The 24,067-nt window shown below is 38.7% G+C and overlaps 2 protein-coding genes and 5 long non-coding RNA genes across 20 annotated transcripts; 4 read left to right on the forward strand and 3 right to left on the reverse strand.

The window, feature by feature from the left end:
• Positions 1-516: 516 nt before the first annotated feature.
• LOC130687397 (lysophosphatidylcholine acyltransferase-like) lies at positions 517-5,591 on the forward strand. 3 transcript variants are annotated; one of them, XM_057510555.2, is made up of 9 exons: positions 517-700; positions 830-1,121; positions 2,965-3,179; positions 3,672-3,939; positions 4,011-4,148; positions 4,217-4,342; positions 4,415-4,571; positions 4,716-4,905; positions 4,969-5,591. In XM_057510555.2, exons 2-9 carry the CDS (start codon positions 841-843, stop codon positions 5,046-5,048), a joined length of 1,455 nt encoding a protein of 484 aa, XP_057366538.1. In that variant the 5' UTR covers positions 517-700; positions 830-840; the 3' UTR covers positions 5,049-5,591. The 3 variants fall into 3 exon arrangements, with proteins under 3 accessions (XP_057366538.1, XP_057366537.1, XP_057366539.1); XM_057510554.2 differs by lacking the exon at positions 2,965-3,179 and adding an exon at positions 1,557-1,774 and having other exon boundaries at positions 519-700; XM_057510556.1 differs by lacking the exon at positions 517-700 and adding an exon at positions 1,557-1,774 and having other exon boundaries at positions 978-1,121.
• A 76-nt stretch (positions 5,592-5,667) lies between these two features.
• LOC130687399 (protein CLP1 homolog) lies at positions 5,668-7,719 on the reverse strand. Of its 2 annotated transcripts, XM_057510558.2 has the most exons (9): positions 7,479-7,719; positions 7,218-7,415; positions 6,989-7,116; positions 6,635-6,864; positions 6,370-6,560; positions 6,095-6,314; positions 5,943-6,036; positions 5,766-5,882; positions 5,668-5,698 (listed from the first exon to the last, which is right to left on the reverse strand). In XM_057510558.2, exons 1-8 carry the CDS (start codon positions 7,587-7,589, stop codon positions 5,771-5,773), a joined length of 1,284 nt encoding a protein of 427 aa, XP_057366541.1. In that variant the 5' UTR covers positions 7,590-7,719; the 3' UTR covers positions 5,668-5,698; positions 5,766-5,770. The 2 variants fall into 2 exon arrangements, with proteins under 2 accessions (XP_057366541.1, XP_057366540.1); XM_057510557.2 differs by lacking the exon at positions 5,668-5,698 and having other exon boundaries at positions 5,730-5,882.
• Positions 7,720-9,072: 1,353 nt separating this feature from the next.
• LOC130687400 (uncharacterized) lies at positions 9,073-13,966 on the forward strand. 10 transcript variants are annotated; one of them, XR_009420766.1, is made up of 16 exons: positions 9,073-9,175; positions 9,262-9,287; positions 9,345-9,427; positions 9,490-9,554; positions 9,620-9,805; positions 9,866-10,058; positions 10,285-10,680; positions 10,745-10,917; positions 10,996-11,177; positions 11,242-11,379; positions 11,440-11,530; positions 11,594-11,872; positions 11,938-12,063; positions 12,689-12,936; positions 13,016-13,157; positions 13,567-13,966. It is a non-coding gene; the product is annotated as an uncharacterized LOC130687400 (long non-coding RNA). The 10 variants fall into 10 exon arrangements; XR_009420761.1 differs by having other exon boundaries at positions 9,345-9,413; positions 9,467-9,554; XR_009420759.1 differs by having other exon boundaries at positions 9,345-9,413; positions 9,472-9,554.
• Positions 13,967-14,105: 139 nt separating this feature from the next.
• On the forward strand, positions 14,106-15,041 carry LOC132087882 (uncharacterized). 2 transcript variants are annotated; one of them, XR_009420769.1, is made up of 4 exons: positions 14,106-14,190; positions 14,254-14,339; positions 14,415-14,663; positions 14,727-15,041. It is a non-coding gene; the product is annotated as an uncharacterized LOC132087882 (long non-coding RNA). The 2 variants fall into 2 exon arrangements; XR_009420770.1 differs by having other exon boundaries at positions 14,415-14,651.
• Positions 15,042-15,203: 162 nt separating this feature from the next.
• LOC130687408 (uncharacterized) lies at positions 15,204-16,810 on the forward strand. The gene is made up of 3 exons (XR_009420861.1): positions 15,204-15,907; positions 15,975-16,045; positions 16,134-16,810. It is a non-coding gene; the product is annotated as an uncharacterized LOC130687408 (long non-coding RNA).
• Positions 16,811-18,858: 2,048 nt separating this feature from the next.
• LOC130687410 (uncharacterized) lies at positions 18,859-19,344 on the reverse strand. Its single transcript, XR_009000141.1, has 3 exons — positions 19,240-19,344; positions 19,021-19,168; positions 18,859-18,956 (listed from the first exon to the last, which is right to left on the reverse strand). It is a non-coding gene; the product is annotated as an uncharacterized LOC130687410 (long non-coding RNA).
• A 3,252-nt stretch (positions 19,345-22,596) lies between these two features.
• Positions 22,597-23,779, reverse strand: LOC130687407 (uncharacterized). The gene is made up of 6 exons (XR_009000138.1): positions 23,718-23,779; positions 23,593-23,664; positions 23,397-23,534; positions 23,143-23,326; positions 22,830-23,080; positions 22,597-22,727 (listed from the first exon to the last, which is right to left on the reverse strand). It is a non-coding gene; the product is annotated as an uncharacterized LOC130687407 (long non-coding RNA).
• Positions 23,780-24,067: the final 288 nt, after the last annotated feature.

Consider the following 24,067-nt stretch of genomic DNA (forward strand, 5'->3'; position numbering starts at 1 on the left):
TCTACTGTAACTGTTAATGTTGCTGTAGGATAATATAACATCTTTGGAAACTGAAAAAAAAGTTGTTACAGGCTCCTCATAAAAATAGGTGCTGGTAAAGTATATTTTCCAATAGTCTTGATAACATAATATCCATAAATGCCTATCTCACTCACCTAGTTTCGGCTCCCAGACTATTATACAACAAAAACAAAACGTTAAATTTTTGTGGTATCTTATCTCATATTTTTTGTGCCTTGTTTATTATACGATAATTGAGATACTATGCAGTGGCTGATAAGAGTAGTACGCATGTGGGATCAAGAAGATTGGCTTATAAATTGTAAACAATGAACGACGATAAAACATTGAAAAGATGCAGTCAGCAGTAGAACGAAGACATGAATGATTGACAATGCGTACTATTGTTGACAGTATGTTTTCATGGAGGATTTCGTGTTTACCGCGCCGAAAGCTGGTTAGAATTATTGAAAGAGGTTCCTAGTTCATTGTGAATCCGCTGCTAGAAATTTGGCAGGTCGGTTTGGTCGCGCGACTCAATTGTCAAGTGCAGAAGTTCTTGAAGCTGGGCTTGGTGTAGTTCGTTGTGTTTCATAAGCTCGTTCCGATGACAGTTTTTAATGCATCCAATTTGCCATTCAAACCCTTTATTATAAAACCTACAAGCGAATAGATCACCAACAACCCACAACATTTCATTGTGAGTAACAGATAATTTGGTTTATCTTGGTCAGTTATGGCCACGTCGCAGATAAAATCTGTTGCGCGTATGTTCTTTCAAACGTTAGTTTAAAGTGATATAATTTTACCCATTGATGTTTTTTTCTAGAAATTTTCAGAATGAATGGTACTTCAGGCTTGAGGCATCGGACAGCAGTCCCCATTTCAAAAAGTAACACCAAGGACTGCTTATCACCTCCCCCAGTGAACCCATTTGTGCATAACGTCGACTTGGGGCCATACGACAAGATCAAAGTTTACATTTTGACTGTGGTATTGCTCCCTCTCAGGCTTGTTGCCGTTTTTGCCTGCCTTTTCATTGCATACTTGCTGGCGTGTATTGGCACCATAGGTTTATCCCAAGAAGACTTGATTGACAAGCCTATGAAAGGATGGAGAAGGTAACATCTGACCACTTTTATTCTTTAACTTTCTTGTTACTTAATGATCAGTGATGTCATGTTGCCCGACATTGAAGAAAGGTGCATTGGGAAGTGGGAAGAAGCATTAAAAGTGTAGCTTTTGTGTAAGGTTTCTGTCCAAGATTTGGACTGTACCAATAATCTCTCATTCTCTTGAGCTTCCTTATTGGCTCATGTGCTACAGAACTACCATCCAAAATTTGTTTACTTCTTTTTGCAGAAAGCATGTTTTGGGTGCTCAAGATCATTTAGTGAGGAGACACTGTAAGAAAAATAGTTCAGGAACCAATTGTTTAATGTCTGCTGTTCAGCTCTAAAGACAACACTGGCTTGATTGAGGGCAGGGAATCGCATGCCATCACTCGTTCGAAAACGTCATACGATTTAATTCATAGCGTAATAATGGTTAAATAGGCAGCTTCGCACGGTGATCTGCTGGTGGATGTGCAAGATGTTCTTCAATATGGGGTTCTACCGAGTAACAGTCAAGGGCATAAGGGCCACCGAGAGGGAAGCGCCAATCTTAGCGTTGGCACCGCACTCGAGTTTTTCGGATGCGTTCCCTGTTGTCCTGCTCACGGCGCCCAGCCTCGTTGTCAAGCAAGAAGTCCAGCACATCCCATTCTTTGCCAGTGAGTGAATACATTTTTTTCCGAAAAACAATCGTTTCTTTCATACTCACTTTCCAATTTTTACTTTAAAAAATTTTTCATTTCCAAATTTTGTTATGGTCCATGGTTTTTTTTTTTATTTCTTTCGTTAGCTTGGTTACTGCTTGGCTCCGTTATCATATCCCAGACCCAGTATACTTTCATTTCGTTTTTTTCTCTGTTATGTTCGCCATAGTTAGCACCCAAACAGAAAGACCGACTTTCTTTTCCGATAACATTCGTATCACGTAGATGTTGATGGAAAGCTCTTATTAAATACTTCTGTGTGGCGTTAGCATTTGATCTGCATGAAATTTTTTTAATTTTACAAAACGCCTTTTTTTTGTTGCATTGTAATAGCGATATCGGGATATCTTTAAACGTCAAAAAATTGAATCGCTAGTAGCTCCAGGAGTACAAGTAATACCGATAAGCAGCTGGAGGTCATTAAACGCTGTCCTATTTATAACGATACATGGACCCTTGCGTTGAAGTCTGTTAGATTGACCGCGCAGCCATACTTTACGAAACAAAAAAAAACGAGAGAAGAATGGCTTAGACTATCTGCCACGCCCCACCTTGGCACGCTCAGCTTTTCTGTGTTTTCGGATGACACAGAAGAAGTTCTTATTGATTTATCGACTGGAAGCCTTCATTATTTTATTTAAATATTTTTTTATGTAATCTATTTTCTTTATTAAATCTTCTGGAACCTTTGCTCAGCCGAAACAGAGATCTGCACTTTTGTCGCTTGAATTTCCATTTCGGCGTTTTTGTTAAATTAATTTTGAGGGCGGATCCAAGCAACAACCAACAGTTTTGATTGGACCTTTCAATTAGATATTTTAAATGCATTATCTTGAGCGACAATCACGAGGCTGAACGTCGTGAATGAATCACGCACATCTTCTGAATAGCTTGCGACATAAAAAATTAATTGCTGCACAACCCTGATACGCAACAACCGCTATTGATTGCTTGGCGCCACGGATGTTCATCTGTTATTGCAATGTTTGGCTGACTGGACATTTATTAATTTTTTCGTACATTTGTTCATGCCTAACGGGGTGGGAAAGAATAACTGGATGTGAACCTACTTTTATTTTTTGAAAATAATTCAGCTGACGGCTTAAGTGTACTGTGTACTACTGTGTGGATTGATGCGCATGCAGATCTCTGTCGAAGCTGATCACAGCCACTTCGCGCTTATGCTTCCGATCTTGTGGTTACCGTGTGCGCGTGATTGGCCAACAGGCCACGGCCAAAGAAGCGCCAATCTTGATCTTCTCCCCGCACAGTAGTTTTCTTGACGCCTTTGTAGCCCACTGGACCGGCCTGCCCTGCCTCATCGTCCGAAGTCAAGACAGAAAGACACCCATTTTCGGACGTAAGTAGTTGTATACACCCACAAAACAAGAGCATCGAAGATTCCTTTCTTCTGCTAACATCGCGTCAGTCTGTTTTCCCACCACATTTCGTCGTCTAGAATTCATCGATACGGATCAATCGGTTGCACATAATTCATGTGTCTCGCATTTTCGACAAGTCTTTCGCCTTTTTTATTGTTACATTGCCGAGTAACCAGATTACCTTTCGCCCTAATTATTTAAATTTCGAGTTGCATTCTGGTTTCGGTCGTCTACGGATGCTTCAAAGTTGGATGCCCAGAGGGTTAGAAGCTTAATCGAGCCTTCTTTACATGCAAGCTTCCTATTTTCTTCTATTTGCTTTTCCCTTTCAGATCCTTTTCGTTTCTTTTGTTTGGGGGTTTCTCTTTTTCCCTTCTGCTTATTAACAACGTCCGCTTTTTCGACACCTCTGAATTCTTGTATGTGTTTATCTCATTATCCACCATCTTACATTTGCCATTTACTATTAGAACTTATCAACTATACGCAACCAGTTTACGTTTGGAGGGAAGATCCCAATTCTCGACAAAATACCATCAAAGAGATCAAAAGGCGCACCACCTCGCCTGATGGTTGGCAGCAGATCCTCATATTCCCAGAGGGAACATGCTCCAACCGAACAGGATTGATCACTTTCAAACCGGGGGCCTTTTACCCTGGTGTGCCCGTCCAACCTGTCTGCATCAGATATCCTAATCGACTGGATACCGTTTCATGGACTTGGCAGGGACCCGGCGCGTAAGTTCATGATTTTCAACATTAAGGTAGAGTGCTGTGAACTGGAAATTCTATGTTTTCCTGACTGCTAGTTTGGAGCTCCTCTGGTTGACTATGACTCAATTTTACACTTATTGCGAGCTGGAATTCCTACCCGTGTATGTTCCTACAGAGGAAGAGAAGTGCAATCCGAAACTGTTTGCAAGCAACGTCAGAGACGTCATGGCCAAGTAAGCTTTTCACTTTTCCTTTCTTGCAGGGAACACGTTTCGTGTATTGACTGTTGTTTCCGTTTCAGAGCACTGCAAGTACCAGTAACAGATTACTCATATGAAGACTGTAGACTTATGAGTAAAGCCAAAAAATTTGGCCTACCTCCTTCAATTGGATTAATCGAAGTCCAGAACGTCCGTGAAGAATTTGGGTAAAAATTTTAAGTCTGCTTCGTCATCTTTTATGTTTGTTTCATAACAAAGGATGTGTTTTCATTACCTAGTTTGGACGCACGGGTGCTGGAAACTGACTTCTTAGAAAAATTTGCTAAATTTGCAGACCACTCAACTGGTTTGGCCGATGCCAAACAATTTGCTAAATATTTGCACCTCCCAGTGGATCACCCTAAAGCAATGGAACTCTTTGACATTAACGATTCGGTATACCCCCTAAGACCTAGATCCCTTTCATATTCATATTCAGTTTTCCAGCTAATGTGTTACTACGAAATTCATACCTATTATTGTTCTTACTGTAAGAAGACAAAAGAAACTTTAGGCTTAAGTGCCGTTTAAATATTTCAGGATCGATCCGGGACGCTGAGTTTCAAAAAGTATGTTCGAGGTCGCTGCACGTTGAGTGGTTCTACCAAGAACTCTATTGGAACCAATGGCAGTTGGGATGTTGTCAAACGACGCCTTAAACTATCACCAGAGAATTTGGAAACTATTGACTCTTTTGTTGTAAATTTAAAATCGGATGCGAATGAAAACGGTAATGAACATCTCTATTTGAAATGCACGATTTTTATTTAACTAGTTCCTTATTCCAACACAGACGTATTGGATCACCTCTACGCCGCAGTACCAGAATGGAGTTGGATTGTTTCAGAATTGTGCAACTCATCGTCGCCATAATTAAAGGTCCATCTCAATAATTTATCAGCGAACGTTAACCAACTATCCTTTTCTTCCCATACGTCATCCACTAAAAAAATTATGTATTAAGAATTCCTGTTACACATACCCCTTCCGAAGGAGGTAAATTTAAGACATGTCTCTTCTCATTGCCGAGAGCAAATCTACGTCAGCAAGATGTTGAAACGATTGCTGTGTACTAGTCGTACGAAATCTTGGGTGTCGTGCTTTTTGGCTGTCTCTAAGTGTACTTAGCTGATCGTTTTCAGTATACAGCGCGCGTTTCTTCATCGATAAGTATTTCAAACAGATTGCAATCCACAAACTTGCATTCTGTGTTGGGCTTCAGTTGCCGTCCCTTTAAAGGCAGTTTTTCAAAATATAACGATCTTATTCATTAGGATATTTGTTGCACCTTTGCTTGCTACCCTCCTGAAAATTTAAAATGGCTGATTTGTGTCGTTAAGTGCGATTTCTGCGGAACATTAAGTGGCAAGCTTTTAATTCGTAAAAAGTTTTGGTCAGAAAAACCAATTCCTCGAGCAGTGTTTCATCGTGTGGTTTTTCATTTAAGTATTTTATAAGGGTGTTCTTTGTGTGATAGGGATACTGGTATGTGTGTGAGTGTTTGACTTGAGCAATCATACGACCTACAGAACGAACAATACACAACATCAAATATAATAAAGTCTCATATTTATATTTCGCTAAATTTACAAAGGTTAGTGGGAGTCCATATATTGGATGTCAGATATGAGCAGTCGGGTTCGAGGTAATGGTCGGGGCTGAGGTGACAAAACTGTGAGCATCTGCCGTTCCAGGTCGACGTTGTTCCTGTTCGAAACATTAGGAAATCTTAATCCACTATCACCCTACTTATGCTATCCCACTTACACACAAATGAATCCAGTCACATTGGTCTGTATGATATCTTCATCGCCAGATTCAGCCATACTAATTGAGATCAAATGGTGCAGCAATTGTAAACCTATAAAAAAGTTCCGTGTGATTTGATAACGTTACACAAGCTTAATGCAACAGCCTACTTGGTTGCACCGTGACCAGTTTTGTAAGTTGATCTTCTGCTTTCATTCCTAGAGGCATTAAGGAATCTGGCAAGGCTGGAGCCCCAATTTTAAATATTTTTACATCGGAAAATCTGACTTCAAACGAATGTGGGTAAAACTGGGCTGCTGAACCATAGAAATATTCACGAATTCTCTGATCTCGGGCCTCTATTCTAGCTTGCCGACTTCTTTCAACGACCTAAATACAGAAAAATTAAACTTTTGCGAAGTGAACAAACAGCTAGAAGACGTACCCCACCACTCTTAGGTTGGAATACAACCTTCACACTCTCCGGCAAATCACGCACCAGCTCATTGTAAAGCCTTTCTTGGTCAAGTACAATTATTAAATCAACTTCAAATGCTTTGGCGGCATGGATCAGCATTTGGTACCCTTGTCCTTTTACCCAACCACAGGTATTGATAATTACTCCACTCACAGCATCTAAATAAAAAACAAATACACAAATTATCACTTAAAAACGATTAAACAAAATTTAACAGGATTTTTTCTCATACTCTGTCTATTCGCTTCCATTCTTTCTGCAACTGTTTGGGCTAACTTTGTGACAAGTAGATTGTACAGCATAACATTACTTCCAGGTTCTTTGTAGCCATAGTGGTAGATCAGTGGGCAGACCTGAGAAAATCCTTCTTCAACATCTGCAGGACGCTCAATTGCCATAGCACCAATAGTACCAGGAATTGAAAGTTGGCCCTGGCCAACATCTAAATCAACATATATTGGCCTGTTTGTAGAACAATATGTTGTTTTTAATTATTTAGAAACAACGGGAAAAAAGAAAAGAAAACTCATTTGATGAAAAAAGAACTTGCTCTGTACCGTATGAAAAAGAAGTGCAAAATATTTACCTTCTACCCATTCTTACAGCATAGTTTAGCAGCAATTTACAAACAGTTGATTTTCCAACATCTGTTGGACCAACAACCATTGCAATCGGTCCTCTTTTGGTTTCATCTAAATCAGCCTTTTTGCGAATCTGACAAAGATATGTGATTTCTTAGTATAAGGAAATTCATTTTCTTCTATTAACAAACTTTATTGTACTTCATCTTGGGGTAATAATAGGATAAAATTTACCTGTTCCAGGCCAGCATGAGTATTAAGATAAATGATCATAGGAGTTTCTCTGGCAACATATGCTGCTTCTGTTTTTCCTCTTAATTCTAAAAGACAACCTTGCCAAGTGAATACAGCAATTTTTGAGCCACCACTGAAAGTGTACACTTTTCCCTTAACAATTTCTGTTCCAAATACTTCCGCCAATCCAGATTTCAGCTAAGAAACAAAACTGTTAACTAAAATGTTGATCCGTTTAGAATAGACATAAAACTAACGTACTTCCAGTGTGGCTTTCTCCTTGCTTTCCACTTCGAAACGAAGTTCATTATCTTGTTCTAGCTTGAATTCTTGTACCACTTCGGATTCTTTTTGTCGTTGCTCTTCCGACATTGTTTCAAAACAACAGTGCACCGTTCGGATTTAATGACAGAGATTGTTATGATATACGACTATTTGTTGCTAAACTTAAAGGACGAAATCACCATAAATTTTGAACTCGCTGTCAGTAGGCATGCTATTCTATCGGTAAAGCCTGAAACCAGTTCAAACGTGAAAATCCCTGGTGGTGATGGGCGGGTCTTTGGCTAGAACTGATGTCAGCGCCACCGTTGGATTAAAACTAGAATCGACCCAATTTGAAATTGTAATCTAATTGTGATATCTGTCATTCCGTTACATTTTAAATCCCACTTATAATTACCATGGGAAACTGAAAGCTAATCCTGCTGCACCAAGCTACTCACCAAGTAATACTTCCCGCTTTGGCTGTTGGAGGTAATCTTACACTGACTAGAAAAAAATTAACCGTCTTTTAAACAAACGAAACATGTCTGCGCACCAATGTAATTATGAAAATATCATTATAACAAATTTACCGCAATCAGCGTTCAATTTTGCAAATATTTTGTGATTTTCAACCAATTCCAATGAGCGACAGTTTTTGCAGGTACAAATTTTAAGCCCGACAAAATAAGTGTGTTTTTTTACGTTTAATTAAAAAACTGTACAGCCAATTAAAAAATAAACTTGATTTTCGCGATCAGCGTTTAATCCTGAATCGGTTTCATGTATTTTAAGCCAAGTTTAACTAAAAATGAAAAAGTGGATAAAAAGCGCTATAACGTACTGGCGCGCTAGGTTTTTGCATGTACAAATTTTAAGCCCGACAAAAAATATAAGCCCGACTTTTGTATTTTTGACGTAAAACGATCAAACTTGGCCTAAAATATATGAAATCGATTCAGAATTAAACGCTGATCACGGAAATCAAGTTTATTTTTCAATTGGTCATCCGACTGGAGCCGACAATCCGGCTGGAATCCATGCGCCGTCAATAACGGCGGATGCTCACACCTGTGCCTTGCTCTGCCAGCTGGATCTAATGGCAGTTCGTCGCTTCGGTCACAAACAACGGCTTCGTCTACAACAGTTGCATCGTCCTCTTCATCAGCTTTGTCGGCAGCTACAACTATATCTGTTTCTATATATAGCTATTTCACTATATTCTGTGATTTCTATGGCAATCCGTTTTACCCAAAATAAAAATAAAATATATTGGCCTTTTTTCTGTTTTACTGCTATTGCCATCTACCGGTCACATTTCTAGTTAATTTAGTTAACGAAAATTCATCATACTCCATTTTAGAATAAACTAAAGGAAAAGAGCAAGAAATTAAAGTGTGTTCCCCCAAGTACTACGCTTTTTTTCTTTTTTAAAAAGTTAAATCTTGATTTGGATGATTACTTTAAATTTGTTTAAAAACATTTAATTTGTGACGGATAAAGTTTCTCGTAATGACCTTTGCGTCCACAAGAGGCGCCTTAAACCGTGGCTCATCGGGCAGTTGTTTTTTCAGGCATATTTCTAGATTGGCTTAGCGCGTGCAGTCTGCCTTCCTCGCTCGATTTTGCTTCTTGACCACGTGGCTTTGGCGATTTTTGGCGTTTAATTTACTCATTTTTCAACGCTTTTCAAGGTGTGCTAATAGATAATAATTAATAGCTGATACTAATGTTTGAATAATTTTGAGTTGGACAAATTTTTTTGTCTTTGAAAGATTAGGAGGTGGAAGTCGTACTTGCCATGAGGTAAGAAAAATAAAAATACTATTCGGGTTAGTACATTCAAGTCTGGCTAAACCATAGTTATTAAACAGTTTGGAAAAGGACATTTTTCCATGGAATGCCCACAAGGAGGAGGTGGGAGTCGAGCATGTAGGTGTCATAAGGTCAATATGAGACTTGTATCTAGTTTTCTTTTATTAAAGTTTAGTGTTCATTTCCAACCAAGAAGTGGTCCATGTAGCAAGGGATTTTCCACAAGGAGGGGTCATTGGTGGCAGCAAGTGTTACAATGTAAACATCAATTGTATCTTCACAAAAAATATTTTATGTTCCAGTGTTCATTGTCTTACCCCTAGTGTCATGAAGTTGGCCACACCTCAAAAGGCTGTACGTATCTATTCGTGAATTGACGAAAAACGGAAAGCCGCGTGAACAATACATTCCGGAAGCTGTGACAAGCGATGAAAAGGAACTGTTTAAGTGGGATCGTCTGTGGGGAACGCTTTAACAATTTTGATAAAGTCGTTCTCCATCGAATCCAGGTAAGCCATTTTTCGAAACAGTATTTAATGATTTGAAAATATCTATTGGGTTTGCTTCAGGTTACAGGAAAAGATGTACCTCAATACATAAAATCACTCGAAAAAGGCGGCCTGCGCCCACTACTACTTCAAAACATTAAGAATTCTGGCTACATAAAACCAACACCTGTACAGAAAGCTTCAGTTGCAGTTAGTCCTTGTTCTTGCCAAAAGATATTTGATTGCTTGTGCTGTCACGGGCTCCGGCAAAACGGTAATCCAATTCATTAACGCTGTGTAATTCTGAAACCTTGATGCCCTCGTACTAACTTGATTCGAATGGGTCGGTATGAACTGGGTAAGTTGAGGTAAAAGTAATTTTGAGTGGGCACGTCGGTGATTGCGACTGCTAAAAGGTCCAATTGCATCTAAGATACTCAACAAACCCTTCGTGATATTCGTTGATTAAGTCATCTAAAATTTCACATTTCTTCATATAGGCGGCGTACTTGGTACCGGTTATGAACATATTGTTAGAACAAGGTGTTGCTGGTGCGTCGCCGCCATGGTCCAAAAGCCAGAAGTTGTAATTGTCGCACTTACTCGTGAATTTTCGATTCGAATTCACCGCGGGTCGTGTAAATTCTCCTACAATTCGGTTTTAAAATCTGTCATTATATATGAAGGTACTGTCGCGAGCCATCAGCGGTCAAATCTTCAAGCTGGGTGCAATACTCTTGTCGCGACCGCGGGGCGACTCGAGGATTTTCTCAACCGTGGAGTATTTTACTTCTCGACGGCCAGGTTTTTAATTTTGGACGAAGCTGATCGAATGCTTTATGGTTTTCGGTCCCGATATTGAAAAACTTGTCAGCCATCCAACGATGCCTACGAAAGTATGTTCTCGATGGCTTTTGAGTATGAGATTTGACTGATGTAATGCTATTTGTTTCTCTGTAGGGAATCCGTCGTGTTTGTATGTTTACGGTTTCACTGGCGCCCAAGTAGGAAAATTGCCTTGTCTGGAAATTTCGCAAAGTGTGACGGCGTTTGGCAGAACTATGATTGAGAAAACAAGAGAGGATGTGGAGTCTAAATTTTGCGTCGAGAATGGCTATGCCCATGACGCCAAAGTAATATCCCTGGATTGTGAATAATTATTTGCAGAAGTACTGACTAATGGATTTTCTTTTAATTTAATATCACGTCAGGTAATCTATGGTAACACAGATTCCGTAATGGTGAAATTCGGTGTACCCACGGTGGCCGAAGCCATGGAATTAGGCCGAGAAGCTGCCGCATTTGTGTCGGCAAAATTTGTCAAACCCATTAATTTGGAATTGGGAAAAGTCTATTACCCCTATGTATTGATCAACAAAAAGAGGAAATTACGGTTCTGATTTATAAAGACTTGTTAGATGAGATACCAGTTGTACTGACTGTTTCTGTCTTCACAGGTATGCAGGATTGTATTGGACCAAACCTGAAAAGTTTGACAAAATGGATTGTAAGGGTATAGAAACCGTTCGTCGTGATAATTGTCAACTCGTTGCCAATCTTATCAATAGCTGTCTGCAGAAAATTTTGATGGAGCGGTAAACAAAAAGTCATCAATTTTAGTATTCGAAGTTTGAGGGTTTGATATTTTCTCATAGAGACCAGGATGGAGCCTTAGAATACGCTAAACAAACAACTTCCGACTTGCTGTGCAACAAAGTCGATATCTCACTTCTGGTGATTACCAAGGTAGAGCGTAACTATGTTTTGGAATACTGTGATTTTATCCGTTTGCCTTCTTTTATAAAAAAGGAGCTGACTAAAACAGATACAGACTACGCCAGCAAACAGGCACGTGTGGAACTAGCTCACAAGATGCGTAAGCGAGATGCTGGTACAACCCCAAAATTAGGGGATCGAGTTCCGTTTATCATTATCGCAGCTGCTAAAAATACACCAGCCTACCTCAAGGTTCGTCTTTGGATTTCAAGGGATTCAATTTCTTTATGCTCTCGAAGAGAAGTTTAATCGTTTATGGACAGAATGACAACGGTGCCAGGGAAATCTCAACGAAGAGATTCTTTGTTCCAAGTAAATAGTTTGAGTGATATCATAATCATGTTACATACTTAATACTAATCATTTGTCAAATTTAGCCGAGATTGCCCCATCTTTTATTTGAGGACAAAAATTAGAAAAGATCTCACGGAACAGGATAAACTTATGAAAAGATTCGGCCTACCCTGACAACCTACCGCTCTCGTCAATGATGGTGCATACAGGTAATGGTTTGGCTTCTGTAAAATAGATTGAAAACAATTAATTACACTACTCATTGTTCAGTAAGTTCCCCATAACCAAAAGATTTTAATAAAAATTGTGTATAGCGTCGTAAGAGTCTCGGAGGGAGTAGGCGGTAAAATGCGTGATGTCATGTAATTCCGTATTTTGAAAAACGAATGTTGATGGCATTAGTAAGTATATGTATAAGTTATTATTAGAAACGTCACGTTGTTGCGAATGATCCAGTCGGCGAAACATCGTACGAACTAACGCACATTGAATTAATTAGATTAAGTTCTTAGTCTTTCTGTTTTTGTTTTTTTTGTGGTTTATTTCAATATCTAGATTTTTTTCTTCCCATCCCATTTAAAAATTTTTTTCATTAGCAACAAATTTTACTTCCATTTGATTTATTTTTTTCTTTCCTTTTTTTCTTTTTATTACTGCCACCCGCGAAAGATGTAGCAAATTTGCAATAGATTTAAATTCATAATTTTTTTTAAAATTCAGTAATTAATTCATTTGTAATTTGATTTTACTTTTTAGGAAGTGCTAATTTATACAAACTCATTATTCTTAACGCCCAATTAAAGTCGTATTTGTCAAACAAAATGTTTGCTTTAGTCTCGTAGGGGGCTAGTCGCTAGGTGGCCCAGGTGCTGTGCTGAGCTGAGCTGAGCTGCTGATGGCAACATTTAACATGGCGTCGTAGCGGCTGGTTATATCACGGCAGCCGAACGTGGCAGACCTTCCTTTTTGTAGGTGAAATTGAAGGGAGGAACTGCAAATGCTCGGCGACATCTTGTACGAACGATGTGGTCTGACGAACACCTTGCCAAGGTGACCATGCATTACCTTTGAGTGTATTTAAGGTATACCATTTACTTGCTTTGTTACAGCTAGGTTTTTAACTTGTGCATCATAACGATTTTGAATTGGGTATGTTGCAAGTCGGTAGATTTGCTCCGCAGTTTCCCGGATACCAGCATCCTGCTTCGCGAGAACTACTCTACGTTGTTCTGGGGGGCTTAGACGAACATCTGAATCCGATTTTGAAGAAGTCTTGCATCGATGGTCACTTGACAAAATATAGGTGAAATAGCAAGTTTTTTTTATTAGCAAGGTTCATTTGTGTTCCAATTCATTTTATTTTTCAGGAAGCTACACATGAATGTTGGGTATTTTATCATAAGTAGAATACAGAAAGATTCTGTAGTAGTATATTTCTTTAGTTGGGTATTGAAATTAGCTATGATATGTCTGGGGTCCGATGGGGTTTCAGTTGCAATTGATCCTACTTGTTACTTATCACTGCCAATGTCAGTCGAAAAGGAAGTACCAGTTGACCTGTATCTGGCTTATATGAATCTTTTAGCAGAAAGTTTTCTGCTTTCAAGGGATTCGAAGAGTTTGCAAAATATTATGTCACTAGGATTCCACAGTTTTACGTAATTCAATTGGCTAGAAATTTATACACTAATTCTTGTTTTATTTTTCTAAAGGCAGATTCGTAATTATAAAGAATTGGGAAAGAAAATTGACGGAGGCTCAGTGCCAAACAAATTATGGTAGTTGGAATGATTACCGAAGCTCTTCGGATTCGTTTATTTCACGCGTTATAGTATTTAAAGAAAATAAACGTGTACCTGGGCCCCTTTGTATCTGTGACCCGATTTCCTCTTCACTTGTGATAATTCTGCAGCGGGTCATGCAGATACTGGGATCAGCAGAGAAGGTTAGAAGTGCGCTGCCCGGAAAGCAAATTTGGGGTAAAAGAAAAAAACTTATTCCAACTAGTAAGCCATTTCCAAATTCAACCAACAAAAAGGTACACAGTGAGATTTGTTTAACAATTATGTTTCTTTAATTGATTTTAAAATTACGAAAAGGTGGAAGGAAAAACTTCGTTCTCAGGTAGTTTTTTAGTTAAAATCCTTTTTGTGCAAATTCATTTTTGAAATTGTTTATTTCATTTTCGAATGGTTCCGTTCACATTTGTTGTTCATGTGAGATGTTGTATTTACTACTATTGTAAGATGTTTGTTTAGGAATTACTACTGTTTTGTTTATCTGGAATGTTGTGTGGGAGTCCATCTGGAACTGCTGGTCTGCAGTAAATTTGTTAGGTATATGTTAACTTTGATCAGCAAAATGTTCTGCACTAATTGTGTTTGGTTTTCTTGGTATAGGCTAGGTGATGAAGATCAATGAATCAGAAAATGTTCTGACAGTTTTAACAGTTGTGATGTGGTGTATTTCACTTCCACGCATCATGGTATTTTTATCTATCAGTTGACTTGTATGGTTAATTTTCTGTTCGTGTAACCTCATTTCCTCTTGACTCATCTAGTAGAGGTTGGTGACCTGATACAATGAACATGGAAAAATCACCTGCGCCCACGTTGACGAAGATACCTGTACCGAAGTGCTGGAAACTAAAATTAATTTTCTTTACAATTTTGTTTCAGGCTATCTTTATCATATTTTAATAGTTTTGCGTTTATTGATGAGTCCGCAAGCTCTTAGCTGATTTCCTCCTTTAGATACCGCCTGTCGACGATTTGACAGCCTCCCACAATTAAAGAACGTATGCCAAAAAGTAATTGATTCAATTTAATGAATGCAATGTATACTAATTACACCATTCAAAACAATATTCCAGGCCAAAGTGAGCTCTTCCGAGTAGAAAAGTGACGGCGTATCCATTTAATTGAAAATAGGCACAAGATAACGCACAATTAGCGCCCTTGTCTCAATGGAGAAATTTTGCCGTGGAACTTGTAACCGAAATACCATTGCAGCTGTTAAAAAAAAGAAAAGTGTATTATCATACAGATGTTGACTAACTAACAATCCAGAGATACGTCAACTTGCGAAATTTCTAGATGTGTGTGAAGCGCAATCAGCATCCTTGTTGAACTGTGAACACAAATCATGTATTTTCCTAGAAATATCTAGGTTTTTGGATAAATAAATAAAAGAGTGAAAAAATCGGGCTCAAAAACATGTTAAATCGGTATATCTTAAAAATGCCGTTCGTGGTTTTGGTCGCTGTATTTGTTAAAATAAAATTGAAATGGTAGTAGCCAATATGGGGGGGGGGGATTCACGCTCTAAAAGTATGTTTAAAGAGTTCACATCAGTGCAGTTCCCGTCTCAAAAAAGCAAGATTTTCAATTTTGATGAATTTTTTGGTTGTTAATTGGAAAACAAGATGACGCTGCTGTGCCACTATTTACTTGCTGACTATGTGGGAGCGGTGAAAGCTGTGTTCGAAAGTTTTTGTTAAATATGTCATATTCCCATGGAAAACTTAAGAAAATCTAATGGTGCTTCTGTACGTTTTCATCCCTGAGTGTGTTTTAGAAGTGAAGCCCACAGTATGCTTGGTGTTTATGGTACATGTCTTTTAATCACCTATGTCAGCTGACAAACCAAAAAACTATTAGCAACCTACTATGTTGCATCATCAAACTGTACGAGTGCTCATTGAGAGGTATAAGACTAATGTTTTGTTATCAGAATCTCATTGCCGAATTTTGCTTTTAAGGTTTAGCTCATGAAACTTCATTTGTAAAGAATACTTCCTGTTGAGGAATGTCACCAAAGATTCAAATCCTATGAGTAGGAATACCATAATATCATTCTTCTACTCTTTAACCACTCATGGTCTTCTGTCAATCGTGATCTGAGTGGTGCACCATTCTTACTAAGATTTAAAAATTCTTCTCTCATATTCATCTTTGTTGGAGTGTCAACTGTAACAACAGTCATTTCGGCAGTTGTAATCTCTACTTAGCCTACCAACAGACATAGACATGTACCTCAACACAATTTCTACTGGTATTTTATATTTTTCTTATGCCTCATATAGTTTGCTTTTTTATTTAAATTGAACATTCAACCATAGAACTGCCACCTCTTAGCCGTTTGCTGCCTATTTGCTGGCCCTACAGTCTTTCTAGCCTTTGAACAGCAGAAGTAAGTCAAATTGCTTTCAACATTTGGTTACAACAACAATCTTATATTTCCCACTAACTAGTTCTTTTTCTTTACTTTTACGATTTAGAACAAAGCCTTCTTCGTCTTCGCCACGCTCGTCGTCACCTCGCCCGTCATCCCGTCTTCGCTTCGGCCGTCGTCCCGTCTTCGCTTCGCCCGTCTTCGCCTCGCCAGTCGCCCCGTCTTCGCCTCGCCCGTCGCCCCTTCTTCGCCTCGTGGTCGCGCCGTCTTCACCTCGCCCGTCGCCCCTTCTTCGCCTCGCCCGTCGTCCCGTCTCCGCCTCGCCCATCGCCCGGTCTTCGCGTCGTGGCCACGCCGTCTTCGCCTCCCCTATCGCCCCTTCGTCACCTCGTGGTCGCCTCGTCTTCGTGGTATGGTTGTGTTTTGTCTTATGTTGTATTATGTCTTGCAAATTAACCCGTTGGCTGCCACCCACCCACTTTGATCCCCTTTTTTTTGTAGCTTGACAGGGACGGGCCGCGCTGTTCTGCTCCATGGTCTATCTGCCATGGGGTGGAGCAGCGCCACTGCCCAAGATTGGCCGAATGGCCCCAGGCAATGCACCACAGGGAATCCCTTGACCGAGACGGCGATGTAGACCTGGGATGTGCATTTCCGTAAAGGTCTCATCGCCGTCTCAGCCCGGCCCACCCGGCCCCCTTGGTCGCTATCCCTTTGATAGCGACAGTAGCTATTGTAGATAGGTGGCGTGGCAGCCAACGGGTTAGTTTTAAGTGTATTTGTGTATGTATTGTATGTTGTGTACTGTATTTTGAATGTATGTAAAAGTGGTGGATCTGTGGGTGGAAGGAGGGACAATAAAAACGATTTTACACTATTTACTTTTTGTATTTATTATTTAGCTATACATTAGCTGATATGAGGATTGAACCCTAGTATTCTAGCGTGATAAGCACACGCTTTACCATTATTCCAACCATGAACTTATGAACTACTAATGTGCATTCAATAATAAGCTAATGTGAATTGCATATCTATATAGGTATCACAATCCTAAACAATATTAACAAGAGCAGCTATGGCATAACAGTAGTATGCTGGCCTGAGACGCAGGAAGTCTGTGGTTCGATCCCCATATCAGTATAGCGGAAATTTAAAAAAAGTTGATAAAAATAATGTGTGAACACAGCGAAAACAGACAATGAAAGAAAAAAATTTTGGAAAAAATATTTTATAAAAAAAATTTTATTGACAATTCTCTGCACATTACAATTATTTTTGCAACTTTAAAAAGGCACGATAGCCCTTTCAAAAGTTGCCGTCAACCCAGGCAGGGGGAGACACTGCCTTGTTGACCCACCGGGGAGATTACCCGGTGATTGGCTAAGAGAAGCCGGAAGAAGAGCTGAAGATTTGGAACATTTTTACAGGAGCGATTAACCTTTAGTTCGGATTTGTGGGTAGCCACAGAGCCCTCCGTGAACACATCATCGGACTAAGCGGACATCCACGTCCCCTTTCCGGCCAGAGCCCTCCAAACCTCGGTATATGTTGTTTTTATATATACCGTACAGTAGGGGCATGACCCCCTACGGGCTTATTACGAGTCAAGGGGAAACGGGGCTACGGAAAGGAAGGGAGCCCAGATATGCACTTCAATTTTTAAATAATTAATACCGTAATACGCGGGAATACACAGGCGACTGATGGAGGGAAATTCAATTCCGTACTTCAAATTATTGTAACTTTTCGTTATCACATCCCAACCAGAAACCTTCGCAGGTTCACTATTGCTATTAATCTAAATTAAGAAAATAAAACATAGATAAGCATAAGACGTTCTTATTAATATCGCTTACATGGTACATAAATTCATCATCTGCCATATTCCTGTAGATTCATGGCAGGAGCTTCTAAAAGGCTATACAGTTGTAAATGATCACCATAGCCAAAACTTGAATACGAAAGTTTGCGAGAACCTTTCGTGTTGGCCACAGAGACCTTCCATGGGCTTTCCGATTGGACGTTCCATGCACCTTAAAAAAAAAAAGAAAGGTTACATAGTTGGTTGTTTTGATCACTAAACGTGAAGGTAAAGAAGGTCCATGGTCTCGGCAGTCTTGACGACAATTTCCATTATAACCTCATATCACCTGATTTTATGGAAAAAGAATTTCGTAGGCGACAGTTCAGAATAGAAAATGGTTGCATTCAAATCTTTTGACAGGTGGGATTAAGGAATGTCGCCTTAGGGAGTGCAAACCGCGATTTTCAAAACAATTAAATGCTTGTTAGGCATTGAAAGATTGCTGGCTGACGCAGACAATCGTTTGGGACATGATTAATGAGCTGCTTTGTGGATAAAGCTCGTTTTTTTTAGTCCTCTCCAGGATGACATGAATTCCAGCATGTTCTACACATGTATCAGCACTTAGCGATACACCAATTAAAACAATAAAAAAATGTAAAATAGTACCACCTTTTAATGTTTTTGACTCCATGATTCATCTTCGTTGCAATTGTGAAGGCAAGACAACTGACCTATGGTGATTTATTCATCGCACTTGCCATAACCGTTTTCCCAATGTATCAGCTATTCTGCCAACAGTAGTTTACTAATACAACATTGACGATTAAAATTAGAAAACTAAACAAACTCAGCAGAAAAGCTTTACCAGGGAGTATCATCTTGAATGTTGACGAAGAATCCTTGGTTTATTATGTACATGGCAGAATATCCACATTGCCTGGATGGCGCAATCCTTTGTGTAATCACACAAATAGTAACTAAAACATATTGAATTGAAACAAAATTTTAATGAAGTTTTACACAACAGCCGGCTGCACCTCTGAATTCCAAAACTACGTCTACACATTCATATCAAGCTTTTCGAGCATGTCTCACCTTTGGCATTTGTTCAAATCATTCCTTCAAAAATTTTTAATAAATGTAAATAAAGTAAACAATTGATATTTATGTGACGTCGGAGTACCATTTGGCTGTCAAGCATTCCATACAAGATAGGCATTTTGAAGAATCAGTGGCAGCAATCAAGTGCTACAATTTGAATATGGGCTAGGTGTTATAGTCACTGAGGGCTCTCAATCCCCAAACTGAACCTTGCTCACTGATGTGACAATCTATAAAAGGATTTAAATCTTAATTAATGAGATATGCAGGATACTGTATAAAATTATAGTAAAGATGGTACCAAATGCTGAGTTACTAGAAATTTTGCCTGGGAAATCTCCAACTGACCATGTGAAACAGAAATCAGCTGTACTGCATTTGCAAATCCATTGTTCAAGTAACCATATCCAATCCATATCTGAAGGAATGAATGAGAAAATTAAATAGGAATCTGGCCGCTAGATGGCCATAGCTGTAAAAAAGAGGGGGTTAAAATGGATTGCCATAGATTGCATCAAACTTACCCATTCGGCAACTCAAGTGTGGATATGTTTTTCTTTGATAATTATTTTATTTTGCTAGTATGTCTGGTAAACTGCAATCGTGCCCAATATTTTCGCCTTTGCATTTTAGGTCAACTCTTAGGTGATCTATACCTGATCCTGTGTTTTAAAGTGATCTGCTTTCACAGCTACATTTCTGTGTTCTTTTCCGTTGGTCTATGGTTGTGAATTGAGGCAAGTATATCTATTACGCTATGTCACTAAGTACTATAGGGAAGGGAATAACTGAAGTTGATTGAGATCTATTCTGATTCTCCTGATATCCATCTCAACAGGTTTTTATTTGCTTTTCAACATCCATTTCATAGTGGGACGTATGGCTTTGATTAATATTGCCATAAAGACTGCCGAAAATGGGTGTGGTACGGAAACCCAGAAATGTGATGAGTTCAACATCAAACATGGATTAGGTACTTTTCGGTTTTTTGTCTATCAAAATAGTATTTTTAATGCTATTATTTTGCATTCACAGAATTTTAGTGGGGGGATCAAGTCAAGTCTGGAAGTGTTACAGGATGGAAGAGTGAGCCTACAGTTGATAAAACACTGAGAGTGCATTACCATTAAGGTATGAGGTAAAGTAATAGAGTATGCACATTGTCTAATGAGAAGTACCATCTTGTGTAAATGAATCTTGTATAACAGCAATCTTTTATAGTTCTGTCACAGCTAGAAGCCTCAAATAATTCTGCTTCTCTTGCCAAACAACAACTTATCCTTTACGTTCAGAGTGTTGGTGAAGCTGGGTACTTAATGGCCCTAAAGATGTTTCACTTTGCTGGCATTGCAGCGATGAACATCATACATGGAATCTTAAGGTATGAACAGAATTTTCTTGACAAAATTTTGAATTTATGACGAAACATTTCTCCTCCTTTTTGCCAACCATGTCTAATCTACAAAAAAAAAATTATCCAATAGAAAGGATTTTCAGCATACTGGGAACACAACTATCAACAATGCAACATTCTAGGGGTGCTATTTTATCATTCAAGAGCCTTATACAATGATTTTCATCTGCAATCTGTATGGCCTTTCCCAAGCTTCTGCCAGAAGTTGAATCTATAAGTCATGTAAGTCACATGAGCAACAATTGAGATGCTTAATGGTGTTGTTTTTCTTTTCTCAGCATAGGTAACATTGGATCTGAAAAGATTCTTGGTTGGGGCAAGACACTGAATAAATTGTAATGATTGAATGGATGACATGACATTTCTATACTTAATTTGGATTCCCGAGACGGTATTTTATATTTAAAAAATTGAAGTGCATATCTGGGCTCCCTTCCTTTCCGTAGCCCCGTTTCCCCTTGACTCGTAATAAGCCCGTAGGGGGTCATGCCCCTACTGTACGGTATATATAAAAACAACATATACCGAGGTTTGGAGGGCTCTGGCCGGAAAGGGGACGTGGATGTCCGCTTAGTCCGATGATGTGTTCACGGAGGGCTCTGTGGCTACCCACAAATCCGAACTAAAGGTTAATCGCTCCTGTAAAAATGTTCCAAATCTTCAGCTCTTCTTCCGGCTTCTCTTAGCCAATCACCGGGTAATCTCCCCGGTGGGTCAACAAGGCAGTGTCTCCCCCTGCCTGGGTTGACGGCAACTTTTGAAAGGGCTATTGTGCCTTTTTAAAGTTGCAAAAATAATTGTAATGTGCAGAGAATTGTCAATAAAATTTTTTTTAAAAAAAGGTTTTTTGCAAAATTGGTTTCTTTCATTGTCTGTGTTCACACATTACATTTATCAACTTTTTTTTATTTAGCTTGCTCATTTCACCTTTATTGTTTTTGCCACCGTTGTATCGTTTATCTGTAAGTATTCAATTATTATTTATTACACTAATACATGGATATTTTCTGAAGTAATTTTGTATTTGTATATTGTTTTACTGGTATGGGAATCGATCCCCAGACATTCAGCGTGCAACGCCGATGCTCTAACATTGAGCCACTAGATATATCTACCATATTATATCTATTATCGGATATCATATGTTATAGTCTAGGATGTTTATGTAGTCTTTCACAAGTATATATTTATCTTTTTATAGTTTTATAAGGTTCATAGCTCTGTGGTAGAGCATTCAGCTGCGGTAACTGTTACCCTGGGTTCAAACCTTAGTAGATGTATAAAGATCTACGTTTCAATTTTATTCAAAGTGTAAATGCAAGTCCGCAAGTGACTAGAAAAAAGCTAACCTGACATCGTATGATTCATGGCTCATTGGTAGAGCATCGGCGCGGTATGCCGAACATCCAGGGTTCGATCCCTGGATAATAATTGAATGCTAACAGATAAACGAGAAAACATGGAAACAATGCTTATCATCAAAGATGGCATCAACAATAAAGGTGAATTGAGCAAGCTAACTAAAAAAAAGTTGATAAGTGTAATGTGTGAGCAAAGCGAACACAGACAATGAAAGAAAAAAATTTTGCAAAAAATATTTTATAAAAAAAATTTTATTGACAATTCTCTGGACACTACAATTATTTTTGCAACTTTAAAAAGGCACAATAGCCCTTTCAAAAGTTGCCGTCAACCCAGGCAGGGGGAGACACTGCCTTGTTGACCCACCGGGGAGATTACCCGGTGATTGGCTAAGAGAAGCCGGAAGAAGAGCTGAAGATTTGGAACATTTTTACAGGAGCGATTAACCTTTAGTTCGGATTTGTGGGTAGCCACAGAGCCCTCCGTGAACACATCATCGGACTAAGCGGACATCCACGTCCCCTTTCCGGCCAGAGCCCTCCAAACCTCGGTATATGTTGTTTTTATATATACCGTACAGTAGGGGCATGACCCCCTACGGGCTTATTACGAGTCAAGGGGAAACGGGGCTACGGAAAGGAAGGGAGCCCAGATATGCACTTCAATTTTTTAAATATAAAATACCGTCTCGGGAATCCAAATTAAGTATAGAAATGTCATGTCATCCATTCAATCATTACAATTTATTCAGTGTCTTGCCCCAACCAAGAATCTTTTCAGATCCAATGTTACTATTAACCTATGCTGAGAAAAGAAAAACAACACCATTAAGCATCTCAATTGTTGCTCATGTGACTTACATGACTTATAGATTCAACTTCTGGCAGAAGCTTGGGAAAGGCCATACAGATTGCAGATGAAAATCATTGTATAAGGCTCTTGAATGATAAAATAGCACCCCTAGAATGTTGCATTGTTGATAGTTGTGTTCCCAGTATGCTGAAAATCCTTTCCTATTGGATAATTTTTTTTTTTAGATTAGACATGGTTGGCAAAAAGCAGGAGAAATGCTTTGTCATAAATTCAAAAAATTTTCAAGAAAATTCCTTTCATACCTAAAAGTCCATGTATGATGTAGAATTATGAAAGCAGAATTATTTGAGGCTTCTAGCTGTGACAGAACTATAAAGGATTGCTGTTACACAGGATTCATTCACACAAGATGGCACTTCTCATTAGACAATTTGCATACTCTATTACTTTACCTCATACCTTAATGGTAATGCACTTTCAGTGTTTTTCAACTGTAGGCTCACTCTTCCATCCTGTAACACTTCCAGACTTGACTTGATCCCCCACTAAAATTCTGTGAATGCAAAATAATAGCATTAAAAATACTTTTTCGATAGACAAAAAACCGAAAAGTACCTAATTCATGTTTTATGTTGAACTCGTGCTATTTCTGGGTTTCCGTACCACACCTATTTTCAGCCCAAATACGGTCCCACAATTGTTCACTTCCTTCGCTGCATGGACTTATTACTAACAATTCTTTTAGTGCAGCACTAACAGAATTTAACTTTAACACACTGTCAGGTGGTAGACTGAATAACTAAGCAATAAATAATTGTTCGTTAAAATTCTATACTTATTTTGAATTCTTATTTGAAAAGTTTAGGTACCTGACTGTTCGCCTAATGCCAATTCATCCTCATGTTCAGTTAGGGATGAGTTTGGAAAAACCTCCTTCACTGTTTGGAAACTGTTCCGTTCCAATTTGTTCTTTTCCCCTAGCTGAGCTTGTAGTATCAAAATTTGAACTACAAAACACAAATGAATAAAAGCAAATAAATAGAATCATTACGTATTAGGCCTTACCATCCTTAGCTTTGCTGTTATCTAATATTTTGTGTTGTTCCAATAATTGGGCCTGCAGCTTCATAATTTGATCTAATAAACAATAGTTAATAATTGAAAACCAATATAATAATGTTGATACTTACCATCCTTTTGTTGTATTATCTTATCCATTTTAACATATTTTTCTCCAGCCACGCGTTTTTCTCCAGCCACGCTACTCGACTAACTGACAATGGGATCCAATGGACTCAAATTAACATGCCAGTATTAACGATTCTGACCGGTAGATGGCTACGGATTGAAAAAAAAAGAAAAAAGTTAGATTTTTTTTTTTTTGGCGAATTTTTTTTTTTTTTTGTGTAAAACGGATTGCCATATTCCAATGAGTTTCATTTTTTGCAGGTACAAATTTTAAGCCCGACAAAATTAGCCCGGCCTTGTGTTTTTTACGTTTAATTAAAAAACTGTACGACCAATTGAAAAATAACATGTG

This window comes from Daphnia carinata, chromosome 4 (assembly GCF_022539665.2).
Source record: "Daphnia carinata strain CSIRO-1 chromosome 4, CSIRO_AGI_Dcar_HiC_V3, whole genome shotgun sequence".
Taxonomy (NCBI): domain Eukaryota; kingdom Metazoa; phylum Arthropoda; class Branchiopoda; order Diplostraca; family Daphniidae; genus Daphnia; species Daphnia carinata.

Bases quoted from the DNA above. Each gene is read 5' to 3' on its own strand.
- LOC130687397 (XM_057510554.2), top strand. From the start codon at position 841: ATGAATGGTACTTCAGGCTTGAGGCATCGGACAGCAGTCCCCATTTCA. The intron at 4,149-4,216 runs GTAAGCTTTTCA...TTTCCGTTTCAG, and splicing joins GTCAGAGACGTCATGGCCAA to AGCACTGCAAGTACCAGTAA. The intron at 4,343-4,414 runs GTAAAAATTTTA...TTCATTACCTAG, and splicing joins AACGTCCGTGAAGAATTTGG to TTTGGACGCACGGGTGCTGG.
- LOC130687399 (XM_057510558.2), bottom strand. From the start codon at position 7,589: ATGTCGGAAGAGCAACGACAAAAAGAATCCGAAGTGGTACAAGAATTC. The intron at 6,561-6,634 runs GTATGAGAAAAA...TTTTTTATTTAG, and splicing joins AATGGAAGCGAATAGACAGA to ATGCTGTGAGTGGAGTAATT. The intron at 6,315-6,369 runs GTACGTCTTCTA...TTCTGTATTTAG, and splicing joins TCCAACCTAAGAGTGGTGGG to GTCGTTGAAAGAAGTCGGCA.